The 18,952-nt window shown below is 38.8% G+C and overlaps 1 protein-coding gene across 2 annotated transcripts in view; it reads left to right on the forward strand.

The window, feature by feature from the left end:
* The first annotated feature begins 216 nt into the window (after positions 1 to 216).
* Positions 217 to 18,952, forward strand: part of RASA2 (RAS p21 protein activator 2) — a 120,504-nt gene continuing 101,768 nt past the window's right edge. For both annotated transcript variants that reach the window (XM_012804931.1, XM_003789446.3), the window contains exons 1-2: positions 217 to 378; positions 16,449 to 16,566. In XM_012804931.1, the coding sequence (XP_012660385.1) occupies positions 246 to 378; positions 16,449 to 16,566 (251 nt within the window). In that variant the 5' untranslated portion in view covers positions 217 to 245. The remainder of the gene's footprint in view (positions 379 to 16,448; positions 16,567 to 18,952) is intronic.

Here is an 18,952-nt window from a genome sequence, read left to right on the forward strand (position 1 = left end):
GGCCAGCGACACAAGCCTGGAGTTCCCTTCTTCCCGGGCAGTCCGGGCTCGGGGGAGGTGGGCGCGGCTAACGTGGAGACCCGGGTGGGGCGGGGGCGGAGCCGCGGCGGGGCGGGGCGGGGCGAGACGGGCCGCGGCCCGGGGGCGGGGCCAGGCGCGCGGCTCGCCCGGGCCTAGGCAGCCGCTGGGCTCCGCCTCGGCCGGCTACGCAGGCGGCGGGGCTGCGGCACGGGCCGGGCGGCACCATGGCGGCGGCGGCGCCTGCTGCTGCGGCGGCTCCTTTTGAGGCGCCGGCGGCGAATGCGACGGCAGAGCCCGAGGCCGGGGACGAGGACAGTCGCGACGTTCGAGTGCTGCAGAGCCTCCGGGGCAAGATCTGTAAGCGGGGGCCGGGCCGAGGGGACACTCCGGCGGCGACTGCCGCGGGGCTGAGGGGGCAGCGGGCTCGCGGGGGCGGCGGCACCGAGCGGCTCTGAGATCGCCGCGCCGAGACGGGCCCTGGGCTGGGGCTTGGGGCCTGGCGCCACCGTCCGCGCCGGGCACCGGTGAGGCTGGAAGGGGGGTGTGTGAGGGAGGCGTCGCCCGACGGGGCGGCGTGGGCTGGGGTGGCTCCTCTCGGGAGGGAGTGGACCGCGGGGGATTTGCCGCGGCGCCGGCGTGGGGGGCTCGGCCGTGGGGCGCGGCCTGGACGCGGGGACGCCGGAGCCCGGGACGCGGCCGGGGGCGTGGGCCGGGGGCGTGAGGAGCTTCCGGCCTCCGGGAGGCTGCGGGCGCCGGAGCGTCCCCGAGGTGAAGCCTGGCGGTAATTACGAGGAGGCGCGGCCGGAGGAGGCGGCGGCGGAGGGCAGGGACGTGGGACTGGCCTGAGGGGAGGGGGCTGCCTGTTTCCTGGGCTCCCGAGCCTGCGAGAGGTTGAAGAAGGCGCCTTGCGCTGGAGGAAGCAGGCCGCCCCGGGACCCGAGCAGCCGCCGCGCGGGGTGTCCCCGAGGGCCAGCGGGCGGGGCGCGGGGCCGGACACCTGTGCTCGCCCCACCTCGCTCGGCGGGGACTTGAATTGAGAGGCGGCGTGACTGACAGGGACTTCAGGCAGGATGTAGTGGCTTCCTGTGAGCAGGTCTCAAAACACAGTCATCCAATCTGCACTTAACCCACTTAATTCCTTTCCTTCTCAGGCATTTAATTGTTACTTTTGTGAGCGAGGCAAACCAGTTGACTACAAAATTTTGCTCAGAGTCGCCGAGCATTGCTGTTGACAGACCATTTGAGTTCAGTCATTTGGACACTTTAATTTTTTAAAGATGACCCTTTACTGTCAGATTGCCATTTTTTTTTTTTAACGGTAGTTTATTCAAACCAAGTGCCTTTTTTTTTTTTTTTCTATTTGTACGATGTCTCAATAAATCTTAGTTTTGCGTTTGTGGAAAATTATTTTCTTTTGTCAGTATACTTAGGTTGGAAACATGCTTTTTTTAGTAAAATCTCTTAGTTATGAGGGGTACTTTTCACTTTGAAGAAAATCGAATTGCAGTAAAATGGCTAATCATCCTTTTTCTTGGGCAGGATGTAAAAATTTCCTCTCCTTGAACAGTGATGTTATTAACTGATCTCAGATTCTCTCACTTTCCTCTTTTCGGGTTGTTTTTCCTTTCAAGTGTTTGGGGTTTTATTAAACCTCAGAAGCAAAAATTTTTATATATATATATATATTTTACCGTTTTGTTCCCTGAAGTAGTCTTGCGGCACTTAAGAGATGATGGTTTTTAAAACCTGGAGAATAATACCAGAGAAATAAATCTTAGTTGTCTGTGTCTTAGTTCCCTAACATCGAAGTTGCCTTCTAGGATTTAAAATCTTTTCAAAAATTAGGTTAAATCTTTAATATTTGCGTATATCTAATTTAATCTTTAAGGAAACAGTAAATGGATCAAAGTTCCCCCCTTAAGCTGCTTTTTCATATTTCTACCACTTTAAATTTTAGTGTTACTTGATGGTAGACACTGTTCATTGGAGCCTCAGTGATACAGAACTACAGGTTGTACTGTGGGACTGCATATACTCATATCTTGGAATTGATGGGTAGGGTTGGGCTGTTTCCAGAAGTATTTAATTGCCCTACACTTTTGCCTGCTTCCTGGAGCAGTTTTGTAAGAGGGTATCACTGTAAGTGGAACTTGGGTCTACAAATTTTAAAAAACAGCTTTGTTTCTAGCAGTGGTTCTCAACTGTCCTAGTGCTGCAATATATTTTCATTGTTACAAAGGGGTGGCGACCCACAGGTTGAGAACCGCTGATTTAGAGCAACCTCACTGCCCAGACTTGGAGATTGACCATCCATGCTGGGAATGATAGTAATGCTTTAACCATAGTCAAAGTATTACATCTGTTATCATAGTCAGTTTTTTGCTTTTTAAACTGTGTAGTTTATAGCTCAGATCATGGAGTGTGTGCTTCATAGGTAAAAATGTATTAGTATGCATATATACAGATAGCCTGTCCCCCATTTCTTTACCTTCCTTTTAACTGGTGTCATCCAGAGATAGTCGATGTTCAAAACCTTGTGAAGAGATGCTGTTTTCTGTTTTCCTGAAACTGACATGTGGGTTTTGTAGGGAGGTAGGCTGAGAGATTGGAAGTGTTACTAGCAGGTGCTAAAGTCACAGAAATGGGATGACAATGAAAATACTGAGTAGCTTGAGGGAGGGACTAACCGTGTCAGCTTTCTTCTTCACCACGCTGGGAAACCTTGGAAAGGCTGATAGTGTTCACTAGCCTGGCAATGTACTGGTGGATTCCAAAGTACTGATTGGGAGCCTTTGATCTGGAGAGTTAAGAGATCTGTAGGGCTGATAGTTAGCCTGAAAGGAAATGTTCTTATTTCTGGACTTGGGTGAGACTTTTCAATTCCAAATCATACCAGTGAAAAGTGAGGATGAATTGCATTCTTGTGTTTGGTTTTCCCATATACAAGGTTTACTGTAAGAGTGACATATTGAAAAACCATTTTTGTGGCCAATCAACTGACCTTAGCAAATTCACATAAGATAATATATTGTCTTATAGACTGATCCTCAATTCCTTGAGGGCATTTTAGTGCCCTAGGAAACCATAGCACTTCCAAATGCTCTGCTTCCCTAAATGTATTCAAAAGACAATTTGGTTGTTGGGTATCCCAGGGTCATCATATGAACCCTTGATAAAGAAAGTTAGGGATGTACTCTGGACTTCATTCTTTGGTCTGTGCAGTGAGTAGCTAGTAAGCTTGCACATACTCCTCGCTTCCCAAGAAAACCCAACATTTAAGAAAAAAGGGGATTAAGGCTTTCTTCTTTGTATATCTTTATACTTTATACTGCCTCCTATTTATTTACCACTTTTTAAGTTTGCTGTCACCCAATTAAATCAGATTGTAAAAATGTTGCTGAAAGCACTTATGTCACCTTATACATAGGCTTATCTACTCAAAGAATAGCAGATTAATATGAAAGCCAAATGTGGAAATTTTTGTGAATTTTTAGTTGACGGGTTCCAGAACTCACTTGGTTTCCCTTTTGTCTTCAGACCAAGACATATGGCTATTTGACAAAGTAGGAATGATCTATTTATTGAATATGGTTAAGTGTTTAAGTTTAGAGGCCTGGTGACTTACAGACCTGGACTTGAATCTTCATCTAATTTCTAACTTCTATTAACTCTTTGGGCCTTGGGCAGCACCTGTGGCTCAGTGGGTAGGGTGCCGGCCCCATATACCAAGGGTGGTGGGTTGGAACCCGGCCCTGGCCAAACTGCAACAAAAAATAGCTGGGCATTGTGGCGGGCGACTATAGTCCCACCTACTCAGGAAGCTGAGACAAGAGAATCGCCTAAGCCCAGGAGTTGGAGGTTGCTGTGAGCTGTGATGCTCTAGTACTCTACTGAGGGTGATAAAGTGAAACTGTCTCAAAAAAAAAAAAAAAAAAAAAAAACTCTTTGGGCCACCATATTCTCATATATTAAATGGGGATGGTAAAATGACCTCTCTCAAAAGATTCCTCTGAGGATTAAATAAGTCTCCCTTCCTATGATTTCCTCTCAACTCCCAAGAGCTAGGTCAGACATGGACCATCTCTTAGGATAGAGTGGAGTATGAGATAAAAATTCATCTGAGTCTGATGTTCTTGTTTAGCATGTCCTGGCATTTCATGGTGTACAAAGTTGATTAAAATTAGAGGACCTGTATTCTGCTTCTTACATTGTTAATTAGTAATCATGTAGCTAGGACAGCTTACTAACCTTAGCTTACCTTCCTCTTAAAAATAGGAATGATTTTTTTAAAATAGGAATAATGCTTTATCACTACCCATTGTATACATGCTGTTCCATCTGCCTGGGATTGACTTCCCCACCCCTCCTATGTCATATTTATGTCCTATTCGTCCTTCAAAAACTTGCTTTGTGTGATCTGCCCAAAGCTTTCTTTGGGGCACCTATACCCCCATCTCTGTTAAGAGGGTTTTAGGCCTTTCTACTGCTGGGGAATCACAATTCTTTTTCCATTTCTTTTCATAGCACATTTCACAGAAATTATTTATTTCTCCCGTTAGACTGTGAGCTCTTCCAAGGTAGAATTCATTGTTCATTTTTTAAAATCATCCCAGTGTTAGCAGAGTGCCTAGAATAGGCCTTTAGAAAATGACCCACCTCATAATGTTATCCTGAGAATGATTTGAGATACTAGATATGAAAGTGTTTTATAAATTGTATGGGAAACAAACTAAAAGATGTTAGTATTAATAAAAGAAACTACATGGGTCTGTGTCAGGAAGTTCATCCCTTTCAAAATTATAGTGCCTCACTAAGCTTAGGTCTGAACTTATGCCAAAGTAGCCTCATTAGGAAAAGGATTAATTTTTTCTAAATGCTCAGATTGCTTATTATTAGGCTGTTTGAATATTGTTACCTGTCTGTATTCATGAATGTTGTTACTAATTGGGCCTGGAGCCTGGAAAAGAATATCTCATAATCATACTTTACACATTGCTTTTATTTGGCATGGCATGTTTGAATTTTTAAGTAATACTGTAAAGTATAAATCAAAACATTTTATTAAACTACCCAATAGAGTTGAGAGGAAGAAATTTAAAAGGGTTTATTTATACTGAGAATTCATTTTTATCAGATATTTGAAATAAAGATGAGTTATTTAATAAATTAATAAAGCAAGAGATTTAAAAGGGTTTGTTCATGCTAAGAATTCATTATTGTCAGAAATTTGAAATAGAATGATGAGTTATTTAGGATGGAGGAAGAATCTATCTTTCAGAGGGATAGGAACTGGAGAGAAAGGGTTCTTTGTAAAAGTTCACAGAGCAGTCTGCTAATCATTTGCTGTGCGGAAGACAGGAGGGAAACCTCAATGAGTTCATAGAGTTGTGTTTTTTTTTTTTTTAAATCTTAGAACTCTTTGAATAGACCCTTAAGTGGCTGTGGAACTAATGTAGCTAAAATAAACCCATATCCTTTTATCCTTTAATCATAGATGCTAATCCTATTTCCTTGTTAATGTGCTTTATGAATTTATTTGACAATAATATCAGATTTTTTTTTATCTACTAATAAAGTTCTATGCTCTCTTGAGAACTGTTAATAAAGTTTTGTTGTATAGTCATATATTAATGTAAATTAACAAATGTTTTATATACATGAGGACATTTCTCTTTCTTTTTTTTTTTTTTTTTTTTTGTTTTTACATGAGGACATTTTTATGGTATACTTTTAGCTTTGTATGTCAGGGTTTTTGTTGTTGTTGAGACAGAGTCTCACAGAGTCGCCCTTGGAAGACTGCTGTGGCATCACAGCTCACAGCAACCTCAAACTCTTGGGCATCACAGCTCACAGCAACCTCAAACTCTTAAGTGGTTCTCTTGCCTCAGCCTCCCAAGCAGCTGGAACTACAGGCACCCAGTACAACACCCAACTATTTTTTTTTGTTGTTGCAGTTGTTCAGCTGGCCTGGACTGGGTTCGTACCCGCCACCCTTGGTGTATGTGGCTGGCGCTGAGCCATGTATGTCAGCTTTGTCATCAAAAATCCTTACCTAACATGACAAACGTCATAAGGTTATATTAACACACCAGTGAACTACAACTGGCAAATTTACTACTGTGGCCTTGATTCTAACAATGCTTTTAATGATAGAATGACTTTAGGCAAATTTTTTAACTTTGTGGAGCCCTTGTTTTCTTTCTTGAAAAAATGAGAGGTTTGGATGTGGTCTTTAACATCCCTTTCAGCACTTTATTGGTTTTTAACTCGAATCATTTACTTAAAAAGAGTATCAAAGATACTTTCATTTTAGTGCTGAAATGTAACTTTAGTGTAACTATTTTTTTTTAAGATTGACTGTTTAAAAGATATTTATCTAAGATTTATTAGATAAAGTTGTTTGAGTTCTAAAAATTTTTTTTCTGTGACCATTAACTAATAATTCAGCAGTTCATAATACAAATCTAAGTGTCTGTTAGGGAACAGTAGTCCACTGGACTGTGAAATGGGCCTAAGCTGTGAATGAGATGAAAAAGATCCTTACTGTTTTATCCTAAAGCCTAAGCAGTAGTTGTTTTTGGACATCTGTATTCTCAGAGAATTATAGAAATTTAGAGCTGGAAGGTAGAGAATGAATCAATTACTCAGAGATGTCAGGTGTCACGCAGCTGATGGCCTATTGGATAAATCCACTATTAAAGTTTTTTCTAGAATGCTACATGTTAGTTTGTTACTATGAATGTTGCAAATATACTATATTTAATATATGAAGATCACCATATCTAGCAATATGTTCAGAAGTGGTAATAGATTTTCATTGAATTCTTATTAAGAACTTTGTGAATTAGTGATAAAATTGTGGTTGTGACCTAGGTGGAGTTGCACCAGTTTGTTTACTTATTTGTGTCATCCTCTACCTCAGCTGTTTTCATTCCTGACTGCCCAGCAACATCACCTGTGAACTTAAAACAATTCTGATGCCTGGGCTTTACCTCAGACCTACTGAATAAGCGTTTCTGAGATCTGTGTGGACATCTTAAGGTTTAAAAAGTTTCACAGTGGGTAATATTGGGCAGCTAGGCTGGTGAATCTCTGCCTTTGCCAGGTAAACAGACTAGGCACAAACCCTACCTGAATGATAGCAGCTGTGCTACCATTTAAAGGGTCCAATTGAGAGTTCAGTGTGGTCACAGGGAAATTTTAATTTGTTTGCTTATACATTTAAAAATATTTACTAATTCATTTAATTAGATAATACAAATACCCAGCACAAAAAGATATGTACATTGAAAAATATTCATTTTTACCATTATCCTTAGCCATTTCCTCTCCTAAAAAGCATGTATTACCAGTTTGTTGTTTCCTTCCAAACATCATTTAAACATTTGCAAACATAAATGCATGTGTATTAATATACCCCTCCCACCAATATACAAATCATAGCAACATGTACACATTGTTCTGCATCTTGCTTTTTTACACTTAACAGTATAGCTTGAAGATTTTTCATATCTATGTAGAAAGAAAGCTGTCTCTTTTTTAACAGCTACATAATACTTCATCATCTGGATATACTGCAGTTTGTTTATTCATTATTGGTTGATATTTAGGTTATTTCCAATCTTTGCTATTACAAACATTTACTACAATGAATAAACTTGTATGTATTCCTTTTTAGTATGTGTCTATCTGTAGGATTAATTCCTAGATGTTAATGAATTGAAAGGTGCTGGCATTTTTATTTTGGAAGACATGACAAATTGCCTTTCAAAGAAACTATTAATATGCCCATTTAGCTTCTACCAGCAATGTGTGGATGACTATTTCTTTAAACCCACATAAGGAAGAAAAAAAAAAAACGCCCACATAAGGTATGTTTTAAAACTTCTTGATTTTTATTGGTCTGTAAAATGATTTGTAGTTTTAATTTGTACTTTTAAATCAGAGTGAGGATCTCTTCATTTTTTTTTTTTTTTTTGAGACAGTTTCACTATGTCATCTTTGGTAGAGTGCAGTGGCATTGCAGCTCACAGCAACCTCAAACTCTTGGGTGTAAGCAATTCTCTTGCTTCAGCCTTCCAAGTAGCTGGGACTACAGGCATCCGCCACAACACCCAGCTATTTATTTTTTATTGCAGTTGTCATTGTCGTTTAGCTGGCCAGGGCTGGGTTTGAACCCGCCAGTCTTGGTGTATGTGGCTGGCGCCCTACCCATTGAGCTATAGGTGCCGCCAAAGATCTCTTCATATTTTTAAGGGCCATTTTTATTTCCAGTTTTTAGTGAACTTGTCTGTTTCATTTATCCTTTTTTCTACTGGATTATCAGTCTTCTTATTTATTTGTAGGAGGTGGATGCTGTAAGGAGGTTAGCTTTTTTTTAGTGGAAAGATTTTTTTAAAAAATCTGTATGCTTGGGTGGTGCCTGTGGCTCAAAGGAGTAGGGTGCTGGCCCCATATACCGGAGGTGGTGGGTTCAAACCCAGCCCCGGCCAAAAACTGCAAAAAAAAGAAAATCTGTATGCTTTGGTTATTGCCTGATTTTGTTCTTGAAATGTTGATTATGGGATCCAGTAAGGGCAGTCATTTATTGATTTCATCTGCTTATCTAATGTCTAATACTAGAATAGGATAGAAAAAGAAAACCTTACTATTTGAGGAAAGGTAAGAAAACAAACCTTACTATTTGAGGAAAGGTAAGTAAGGACTTATAAACAAGAGTTAAAAAGCAAATAGTAGGTTGAGAGAAAATATTTGCAATGTATGCTTTAGACAAAGAAAACACATGTATAATACTTTGTAAAGCACGTCATGCGTGTTAACTAATTTAATCCATATAGTAACTCTGTAAATACCATTACCATTATAATACCATTATTATCCCCATTGTACAGATGACAAGGAAACAGACACAGAATAGATAAGTAACTTGACCAGGATCAGACAGATAGTGAGTATAGAGTTCTCATTCAAATAGGCAGGCAGGTTTTAGAGTCCACCCTGTTAGTCCTTAACCTACCATGCAGAACTGCTTCTCTATTTATTAGTGTCCAGAACATATAAAGAATTCATACAAATTAAAAAACATTAATTCATACAAATTAAAAAAGCCATTGGAAAAATAAGGAATATGAGTAGGCATTTCACAGAAAAGGAAATAGGAATGTCCAGTAAATAGGAAGATACTGGTAAAGTTGAACGAAAATTAATCAGGGAAAGAAAAAATTTTAAAACATCTGTTTATAAAAAAAGAAAAGTTTATTTCATTTTTGGTGAGGGCCTAAGGGAAACAGTTACTTTCCTTACTGTTGCTGCAAGTGTAAATTGATAAAGCATCCTTGGAGAGCATTTTGACGGTATCCATTAAAAATTTAAATGTGCATACACTATGCATTTTTACTTCTACAGAATAGGCATATATAAAAATGTTTAATGTTGCCTTATTGGTAGAACAGAATAATTAGAGAAAGGAAAATGGCTAAATAATGTATTCCAACTACATATTCTATAGCAGTTAAAAATGAGGTATATTTATTATGAATTGAGTAAAAAAAAGTTGTTAGAATAATATGTGTAGTATATGTGTTTTTTTTAAATCTCAAAAATGTGCAAAATACTCAGTTTTAGAAAAAATCTCAAAACAATATTTTATCTTTGCTCTGTGTGAATATATATATGTTTGGACATATATATTTGGATAAATACAAAAAGAGAGGTCTAAACAAATGTACAATCTTGATTGTCTCTATGGTAGACAAAGGAAATTAGCCTTACCTGTAAAATGGTTTAAATTCCTATAAAGAATATGTTGTGGTGGGTGCCTGTAATCCCAGCTACTTGGAAGGCTGAGGTAAGAGAATCACTTATGCCCCAGAGCTGGAGGTTGCTGTGAGCTTTGATGCCACAGCATTTTACCCAGGGCGACAGCTTGAGACTCTTGTCAAAAAAAAAAAAAAAAGAATGTACTTATGTATTGTTATGTTATAAAAAATGACTTATTTGTATCACCATATAAATGAATTGATACAATATTAGTCTTTTCCTGTGAGAATCTTGCTCTACTTTTGAACACTATTCTTTCTGTAAAAATAAGAGTAACCAAATGTTAAGTTTTGTAACATTTTGAGTACATATAAGGAAAGAGTAAACTTTTCTGTTAACTTTTTGGGTAACTTTATTTTGATATAAATTCAAATTTAAAGAAAAATTATAGGAATAATATAGATAAAGTTAATTCCCATATACTATGCTTGTTTGTTATGTTCAAAAGGTTGACTTTAAAAACAATTTTAATACTTTGTTTCAGAGGAACATGGTGAAAGTTTCTGAATAATTTTAGTTCTTTAAAGTATAACACTTATATGAATGATGCAGACCACCTTAGTTTTGAATTTGTGCAGTTTTATTTTGTATAACATCTTCTTAGTAAATGGGAAGACATGAGCTATGTTTATTATTTACTGGTTTCCAGCTATGTGTTAGAGAGCAGGTGAATTATAGATTATTTCATAGAATCTAATTTCATGAATAAGATTATTCTTATTTTAGAGAAGCAGCAGCAGAGAGGTTATTAGCTCAAGATTTTAAGGAGGCAGAGCCAGGTTTTCAGTATCTCTTTGTTACCAAAGTCCATGTCCCTTTCTCTACCAAGTTGCCTGTCAGATGATATATTTGGAAGAAATTGATGAGCACATTTATATTGATAAGAAGATGATAATTACTCCTAAATTGGTTATGGGTAAAGTAATGGCTATTAAATAACATAAGAATATTCAAATACTATAAAACTTAATCTTTGGACTGTTTGGGGGGTTGGCAAAAATACGTTTGCCTGGCTGGCTCTGCTCATACAATTTTGTGAATGGTTCTTTTAGAACATATGCAAACACACACACAGTTTTACACATATATATCTTTACACAGTTGCATACCTCTTTATGTCTCTGGGTGACTTCTTTTTTAAAGTACATGATTGAAAGTGAGTTCCATTTTGATTGTATGAATGCTGTTAGATATGGTCTGTCCATGTATCCCTGAGTTCTGCCAGCACCTGGCTTAATTCTTTTTGCCTGTCATATCAGGCTCTCTTGGTCACGTTAGAGGCTTGCTAAATTTCATGTAGCTCTGGGAACAATTGTTCTAGTCCAGGATTCCTACCATATGTGCTTCAGAGTTTAGTTTCCCCCTTGAGAAGGGGGCTGTAGGGAACTAGGAGACCACCACACATTCAAAACTAAAACCGGAAGTGGGCAAGGCAAACCACAGGAAGATCCTGCCCGCAACTTGGTGACGTATCTCTGTAAGCCATGGACACTTCCTGGCAATACCTTGTGAAACTTGCCTTTTCATGTATAGTAGTTTCTTAACTTGTTCTAGACTAAGCTTCAGTCAGAGGTGATTAATATGATAGCAATATAGATAACTGTATGATAGTTACCATGCACATGACTTGTATACAACTGGCCCCTAATTATGTTCAGTAGACTTTCCCACTGAGGAGTTGCAGCTTACCTAATAGAATATTTTTGAGGTGCAGTGGAATTTATGCCTTAACCTTGACTTTATACTTTGTCTGGAGTTTCGTTTATATATAGTTTGGGTTTTGTAGCCACAAAAACCTATTCTTTGCTCACTGAGTCTAGGCTAACTACCTAGTCTGTGTTGGATTCCTGTGCCCACTCAAGTGCTTGCTCAGTGATACTACCTTGTTTTATCATAGTGCCCTAGGCAGAACCAGAGTGATTTCTTTCTTTCTTTCTTTCTTTCTTTCTTTCTTTCTTTCTTTCTTTTTTTTTTGAGAATCTCACTTTGTCACCCTGGGTAGAGTGTGTGGCATCATAGCAAACTCATGGGCTTAAGTGATCCTCTTGCCCCAGCCTCCCAGGTAGATGGGACTACAGGCACCCACCATAGTGCCTGGCTGTTTTTAGAAATAGAGTCTCAACTCTAGCTCAGGCTGGTCTCAAACTCCTGAGCTCAGGCGATCCTCCCACCTTGGCTTCCCAGAGTGCTAGACTTACAGGTGTGAGCCACCACACACAGCCAAACCAGATTTCTGGTAGAAATTATTTAATGTGTTTTTTTTTTTAAAGATTCTAATATCTAAATTCTATAATCCCACCAGCTGAATAGGATTATAGAATCTTGGATTATTTTATAGATATATGTGTATCATTTCTAGAGAGTGAAGAAAATTGCTTGACATTCAAGTTATCTATGTTAATTTATGCATTGGAAAACTCTACTTGTAGATATTTCAGAAGTTACCATATGCTTACTGATGTAGTTACTCATTCTCTGTCTGATTAATATCGTTGATGTTTAACTTTCCAGTGGTGTTTTCAAGATGACAACTAAAGAGGGGAAATAACAGCTGCATAACTTTTTTTCTTTTCGAGACAGAGTCTCACTTTGTCGCCCTCAGTAGAGTGCTGTGGTGTCACAGCTCACAGCAACCTCCAACTCTTGGGCTTAGGCAATTCTATTGCCTCCGCCTCCCGAGTAGCTGGGACTATAGGCACCTGCCACAATTGTGCCAGCTATTTTTTTTGTTGCAGTTTGACCAGGGCCGGGTTTAAACCCACCACCCTCAGTATATGGGGCTGGAGCCCTACTCACTGAGCCACAGATGCTGCTCCACTTTTTTTCTTTTCTCTGGTTCTTAACACTCCCCCCCCCCTTTTTTTCCTTTGTCTCCATACACTACAGCAGTCTGACATACTCTGAAGGAGTTGTGAATGTGAGACTATTTGGAAGGTCATATATGATAAAGGCAGGTCTTTTCTTCCTTTTTCCATTGAGAACTGTTAAAGATACATGAATGGGACAGTTCTTTTCCTATGTAAGATTTCTTTAGCCTATGCAGAATATTTATTATTATGATAAGCATGTGAAAATTGATTAGATGATAAAGGATAATGTAGCATGTTGAAAGCATGGTTTTCTACTATTTTTCTAGTATTCACTTAACCTCACAAAGCCTTCATTTCCTTGTCTATAGAGTGAGAATAGTAGTTTTACTAAATTTATAGGGTCATTATGAAAAGATTGAGTGACAGCCTGGCATATTGTACTGTAGTTAAGTGTTGGCTCTAACACACGTAGTAGTGATCCTCAGTAAAGTATATTTTCATAGTTTTCTTAATGACTTATTTAACATAAATTTACTAAAGTATACTTACATGTATAAATTTAGTTCTTGTAGTGTTTGTTAGCTTAAATTGGCAAAGACAGTAATATCTAAAAACATGAAAAATCAGTGTTATCCTGTGCTTTTTATATTATTTGTTTGTTGGTGTATTTATTGAGGCAGGGTCTCACTCTGTTGCCCTGGGTAGACTGCAGTAGTGTCATTGTAGCTCATAGCACCCTCAAACTCCTGGGCTCAAGTGATTCTTCTCCCTTGGCCTCCTAAATAGCTGGAACTAGGCACCTACTACCACACCTGGCTAATTTTTCTGTTTTAATAGAGACAGGGTCTCACTCTTGCTCAAGCTGGTCTCAAACTTCTGAGTTCAAGCACTCCACTTGCCTGGGCTTCCCAGAGTGCTAGGATTATAGGCGTGAGCCACCACACCTGGTTTATCCTGTGCTTCCAAAATTTCAAATCTTGTCTTTCAGAATTTTACAGTTTGGGGGAACCTAGAAGATTAACTGGTAAGGAGTTACAAACTCAAATGTGCAGAGACCAGATATAATGAAAGAAAGCCAGACAGAGATTGTTATGATTTAGTAAGGTGTGCCTTACGATGGATATAGATTCAGATATATATATTTTTATATATATTATTTTTCCTTTTGGAGAGCTGGTTTATTTGTGAGGACCAAGCCATTTTAGGCAATTTGGGGCAAGGGTTAAAATCCTTGATTATGACTTAAGAAGAACATAAATTTGTTTATTCCATTTTTAAACTTCATTTTTAAAGAATTGCTCAGTAACAAAGTTAATAAAAAGAGGATATTACTTCTACCTTTCCATTGACTTTTTATTTTAATTTTTATAAATTACATGTTTATTGAATTTTTTATGGGTGCTTCTTAGGTTCCTAATAGACTTCTTTGAAAGATTCTGGTTTCAATGGCCTGCCTTTAAAGTTGAAAGGAGAAAGATGCTTGAGTTTAAATAGTCCAAACCTTCGTCAGGAAGGTTTAGCGACTTGTATGAAATTAAGACAGGAATATAAACAATAAAAATAAAAAATAAAATAATAAATAAATAAATAAATGTGAATAATTGGAAAAAAAAAGACAGGAATGTTGGTTATGTGATTCTTAGGATAATGCTTTTTCTCTTATGCCAACTATGTTACTTTCCTAGTATAATGGTGCACTGATTTCAGCACCTACACTTGTGTGTGTCCATTTGGCCCATAAGTATCTCATGAGAACTTAAAAACTAGTCTTAGTTCTTTCATATTCATTTCTTGAACAAATATTTCTCACATATCTATATGATAATCACTATTTAGATCACAGGGATCAATAAGTTCTTAGGCCTCAAGAACTGGGAAACAAAAAAAAAAGCATAAGTAAAAATTAACAGAGGTTTAGACAATTGTGAATGTTATCCAGGAAACAAAGCGGAGAAGGAGAATAGTCAGGGAAGTTTTCTGAGGTAGTGGCATTTGAGCTGAGACCTGAATAAGAAAGCAACAACCAGGTGAAGTTCTATGGGTAGAGCGTTCCAGGAAGAGGCCCTAAGCTTGAACATGATGAATGGTGGCACAGTTGATTAATGGAAAGAAAGTGAACCCAGGGTGGGTGCAGGGGGTGGGGGGTGGGGCGGAGGGGGAGGAGAAGAGGCCAGAGTGGACAGTTCAGTAGTAGTGGAGACCATAGTATAGAAATGGGACTTTATTATCTGTCCAGTGATATGGTATTGCCACAGGGAAATGACTGACCTAGATAATATGCTTAAAAGCTCAAACTGCTTGATGGAAAGTGGATTGTAGGCCAGGCAAAAGTGGGAACACAGACACCAGCAAGGAAGCTGTTATGTTTGTCCAAATGAGAGATTATAGTGGCTTGGACTTGCTGATTTCAGTGAAGACAATAAAAAGTGGTTGGATTTGGGATTTATTTTAGCAGTCTGCTGGATTTATTGGGTATGGGTATGGGGGAGCTAGTGGGAGGATGGTGAGCATAAGAGAAGATGGTGATATACTGGGGAAAGGTCATGTTTTAGGGAAGAAAACTATATAGTTGGTCTGGAACTTGTTAAATTTGAGATGCCTACTGAATTTTCAATTCATATCTAGTGTTGAGGAGAAAAGGTCAGGTCTGGAGATGCAGATTTAAGAAGTAGAAGCATTAATTGCATATACTGCAGGTCTTTGCATTGGATAAGGAAGAGAAGGTGATCTAAAACTGAACCCTGAGGCACAGTAACATGTAGAGGTGAGGGTGGGGGAGGAGTCAGCAGAGGGCCAGTGGTATAGGAGGAAAGCCAGAAATACTGTGTTGTGGAAGCCAGGAGAAGACAGCATTTTAAAGAGGGATGTTGCCTTGGCACCTGTGCCTCAAGTGGCTGAGGCACCAGCCACATACACCTAAGGTGGCGGGTTTGAATCTAGCCCGGGCCTGCCAAACAACAATGACGGCTGCAACCAAAAATAGCCAGGCATTGTGGTGGGTGCCTGTGGTCTTAGCTACTTGGGAGGCTGAGGCAGGAGACTCGCTTGAGCCCAGGAGTTGGAGGTTGCTGTGAGCAGTGAAGCCACAGCACTCTACCTAGGGGGGACAGCCTCAAAAAAAAAGAGGGATGTTAATGTTCGTTTGTTTGAAACAGTGCTGCAACATCAGGTGTGATGCAAAGAGAAATCACCATCGGATTTGCAGTATGGAAGGCATTGGTGACTTCAGAGCAGTTTCAGTGTTACTGCAGTGTCGGAAGCTGATTGGAGAGGGTTGAAGAAAGAGTGAAAAGTGAGGAAATGGAGAATGACTAGAGGTGATCCTTTTGGGAAGTTTGAGAAGGGAGTCAAGAAATGGAGTGATATCAAGAGGGAGGAGGAAGAGTCAAGGAAGATTTTGTTGTTGTTGTTTCCTTTTTTAAAATTAAGAAATTTCAGTGCTTGCTTAGTGCTGAAGGGAACAGTGCTCTAGAGAGGAAGATTAATGCTGATTCAGGAAAGGATTAATTGTGGAGTTAAATCCTTGAAGTAGCAGTGGTGAGATGGGACACAGAATACAAGCAGGAAGATTGCCCTTTCACAGGAGTGGAGATACAGTGCTGTAATATAAAAAGGGACCTCACAGCCTTCCTTTCAGTCTTACTAGTCTCCTTTAGACAAAGTTGATTTTTCCCTAATAGCATTTTTCCCCCCTATGCCACATGTAATATGTTCTTTCAGATTGACTTTGTCCCACATAAGGCTTGTCATGAAACAGTTGGTGATAATTAACACTGGTTTTAATTTTTGTGCCAACAGGTGAAGCAAAAAATTTGTTGCCATATCTTGGACCCAACAAAATGAGAGATTGTTTCTGTACCATAAATTTGGACCAGGAAGAAGTTTATCGTACCCAAGTTGTTGAAAAATCTTTAAGGTTGGTAGAAAAAAATGATAAATTTTCAGTCATATTATGTATATGATTGATACATTTTATACATCTTCCAGATTGTAATTATCAAGAAGACTTTCTTTGTCTGAAACTTTTCTTTTACATTCTGAATTTCATTTTAGAATTACAAAATGTTAGAGCCTATAGGAGCCTTAATGTCCATTGACCAGGACTGCAACCTTAGGTTTAGTTCCTTCTGACATGAGCTTTGATAAGTAGCCCTCTGATATTTGCTTAGTAATGGTCCAGTGACCAAAGAGTTCATTGCTTCCAAAGCAGTCTATTCAGTCTTTGAACTATTTTGACTCTTAGAAAGCTCTTACATTTAGTTGGTTAATATTTATTAAAATGAGAACTTACTATATGTCAAGAAGTTACTGGGTTCTTTTTTTTCATACATCCATAAGAACAAGGTAGACACAATGCTTGCTTTCATACGGCTTTTCATTGCCTCAGTGTGTATCTTTTTCTTAATTGTTCTAATTCTATTCCTTGGATTTCTGGAAAAAAGGTTCTTTCAAGTTTTTAAAAATGGCTGTCATATACCTCAGTCTGTTCTCTAGGCTAAATATTTTCCACACTTTTGAACTTTTCCTCAAAGTGCATTGTTATTTTGTTTCTCTAAACAAAAAATTACTTCTTAAAGTTCATACAAGTTACATACCTTAGTGCATTGTCAAGGAATGAATTGTCATCTTTGAAAGTATAATTGCACTTTGAGAGTATCATAGTAAGTTCTAATATATAAAATTGTAATATTCTCTCCTATGCCCTGTGTTTGTGGTCATAATTTTGGAGCAGAGCTGTGTTGGAAGGATGCAGAGATAAAAGAGTTACAACAAGGGGGCAGGGAATTAGTGGAATTTAGTGGAATTAGCATATGGTAGATGAACTGAGGAGTGCCATAACTTGTGTGAATTGTATTTTAGACCAGTTTTACTTAAGGGATCTGTTTTTGATGCCTTTTTCCCAGTATTTTTTCCCCTTACATTTGTGTTTTCTTCTCTGGAGTTTCCCTTTGTGTCTTGATTTTCAGTTTTTATCATTTTGAGTATCTATCGAGTTCTTCACAAGAAAAGTATTGTATAAAACTGAAAATACTTTAGTAGTCCAAAAGGATTTAAAGTAATAAGTCCACTGTTCCTGTTGTATTAAGGTTTTGGTATTCTTTACATTTTATAAATTTATAAATAAATATATACTGCTTTATTTATAAATGATGAAACTGAGTCACTGAAAGGCTGAATACTTTGTCATGTGATAAAGGAATTTAGAAGTAAAACTGAGCTTGGGAACCTGAAACTATTTAAAACTGAATTTGCTATTTAATGTATACTGTTTCTGTGTCACACAATAATCAATGATATGCAAAACTAACAAACTATATAAATTGGATAATTGGTATAGGTTCCTATATGTAGCCTTGTAAATGAGTAAAATTAGTTCTACTTTTTTTTAACCTTTTCCTTTCCAGATATTTGTGTTGGGGAAAACAATGAAACCAGTTTTCCTTATACACCTTAAATTATTTTTGTAGATGTACAGCAACTTGGAAAATATTTAAAGGCTAGCAGTGGCTACCATAGGTAATTTAAATATCATTAAGTAGATGATTCTTGGATTCTGGGGACTCCTGGCATTTTTCCTTGTGGAATAGGGAGAAAATCTGTAGTAAAAACTTGTGCTCACCTTGTTTTCATTTCAGTATTCTCTCCTTGTGGATATTTGTGATAAGCTATTAAGCCAAAAGTCAGTAGAGGCTATTTGGATTTTTTATGGGTTCTGGATGTATAGTTTTTAGATGTAGTCTGGATATAGAATTTCGTAGTAGGTGAATAGGAGTCATATATGGAAACTATAGTTCCTAAATATCTCCTTCAAATCCTTTTAGTATATATAAATCCTTTGGTGTACATAAACAGCATTAACAGCAACACTATTCCTGCCTGGTGCTTCTCTTGCCCACATCAGAGATTTCCTCAGGAGTCATATGTATGATCATAACTCAGTGATACCAGTACATTGTTTTAAAGACTGTGTAGATTTGGTCATGGCTGCTTAACCAACCTTGCTGAAAAATCTTTTTCAAATGGATTGATTTATTAATTTTTCTATAAAATAAAGATACAGGGGACAGCACCTGTGGCTCAGTGAATAGGGCGCCAGCCTCATATATTGAGGGTGGCGGGTTCAAACCTGGCCCCGGCCAAACTGCAACAACACCAGAAAAGTAGCTGGGCATTGTGGTGGACGCCTATAGTTCCAGCTACTTGGGAGGCTGAGGAAAGAGAATCGCCTAAGCCCAAGAGCTGGAGGTTGCTGTGAGCTGTGATGCCACAGCACTCTACCAAGGGTGACAAAGTGAGACTCT

This window comes from Otolemur garnettii, unplaced genomic scaffold (genome assembly GCF_000181295.1).
Source record: "Otolemur garnettii isolate 467f Iridium unplaced genomic scaffold, OtoGar3 scaffold00032, whole genome shotgun sequence".
Classification (NCBI taxonomy): domain Eukaryota; kingdom Metazoa; phylum Chordata; class Mammalia; order Primates; family Galagidae; genus Otolemur; species Otolemur garnettii.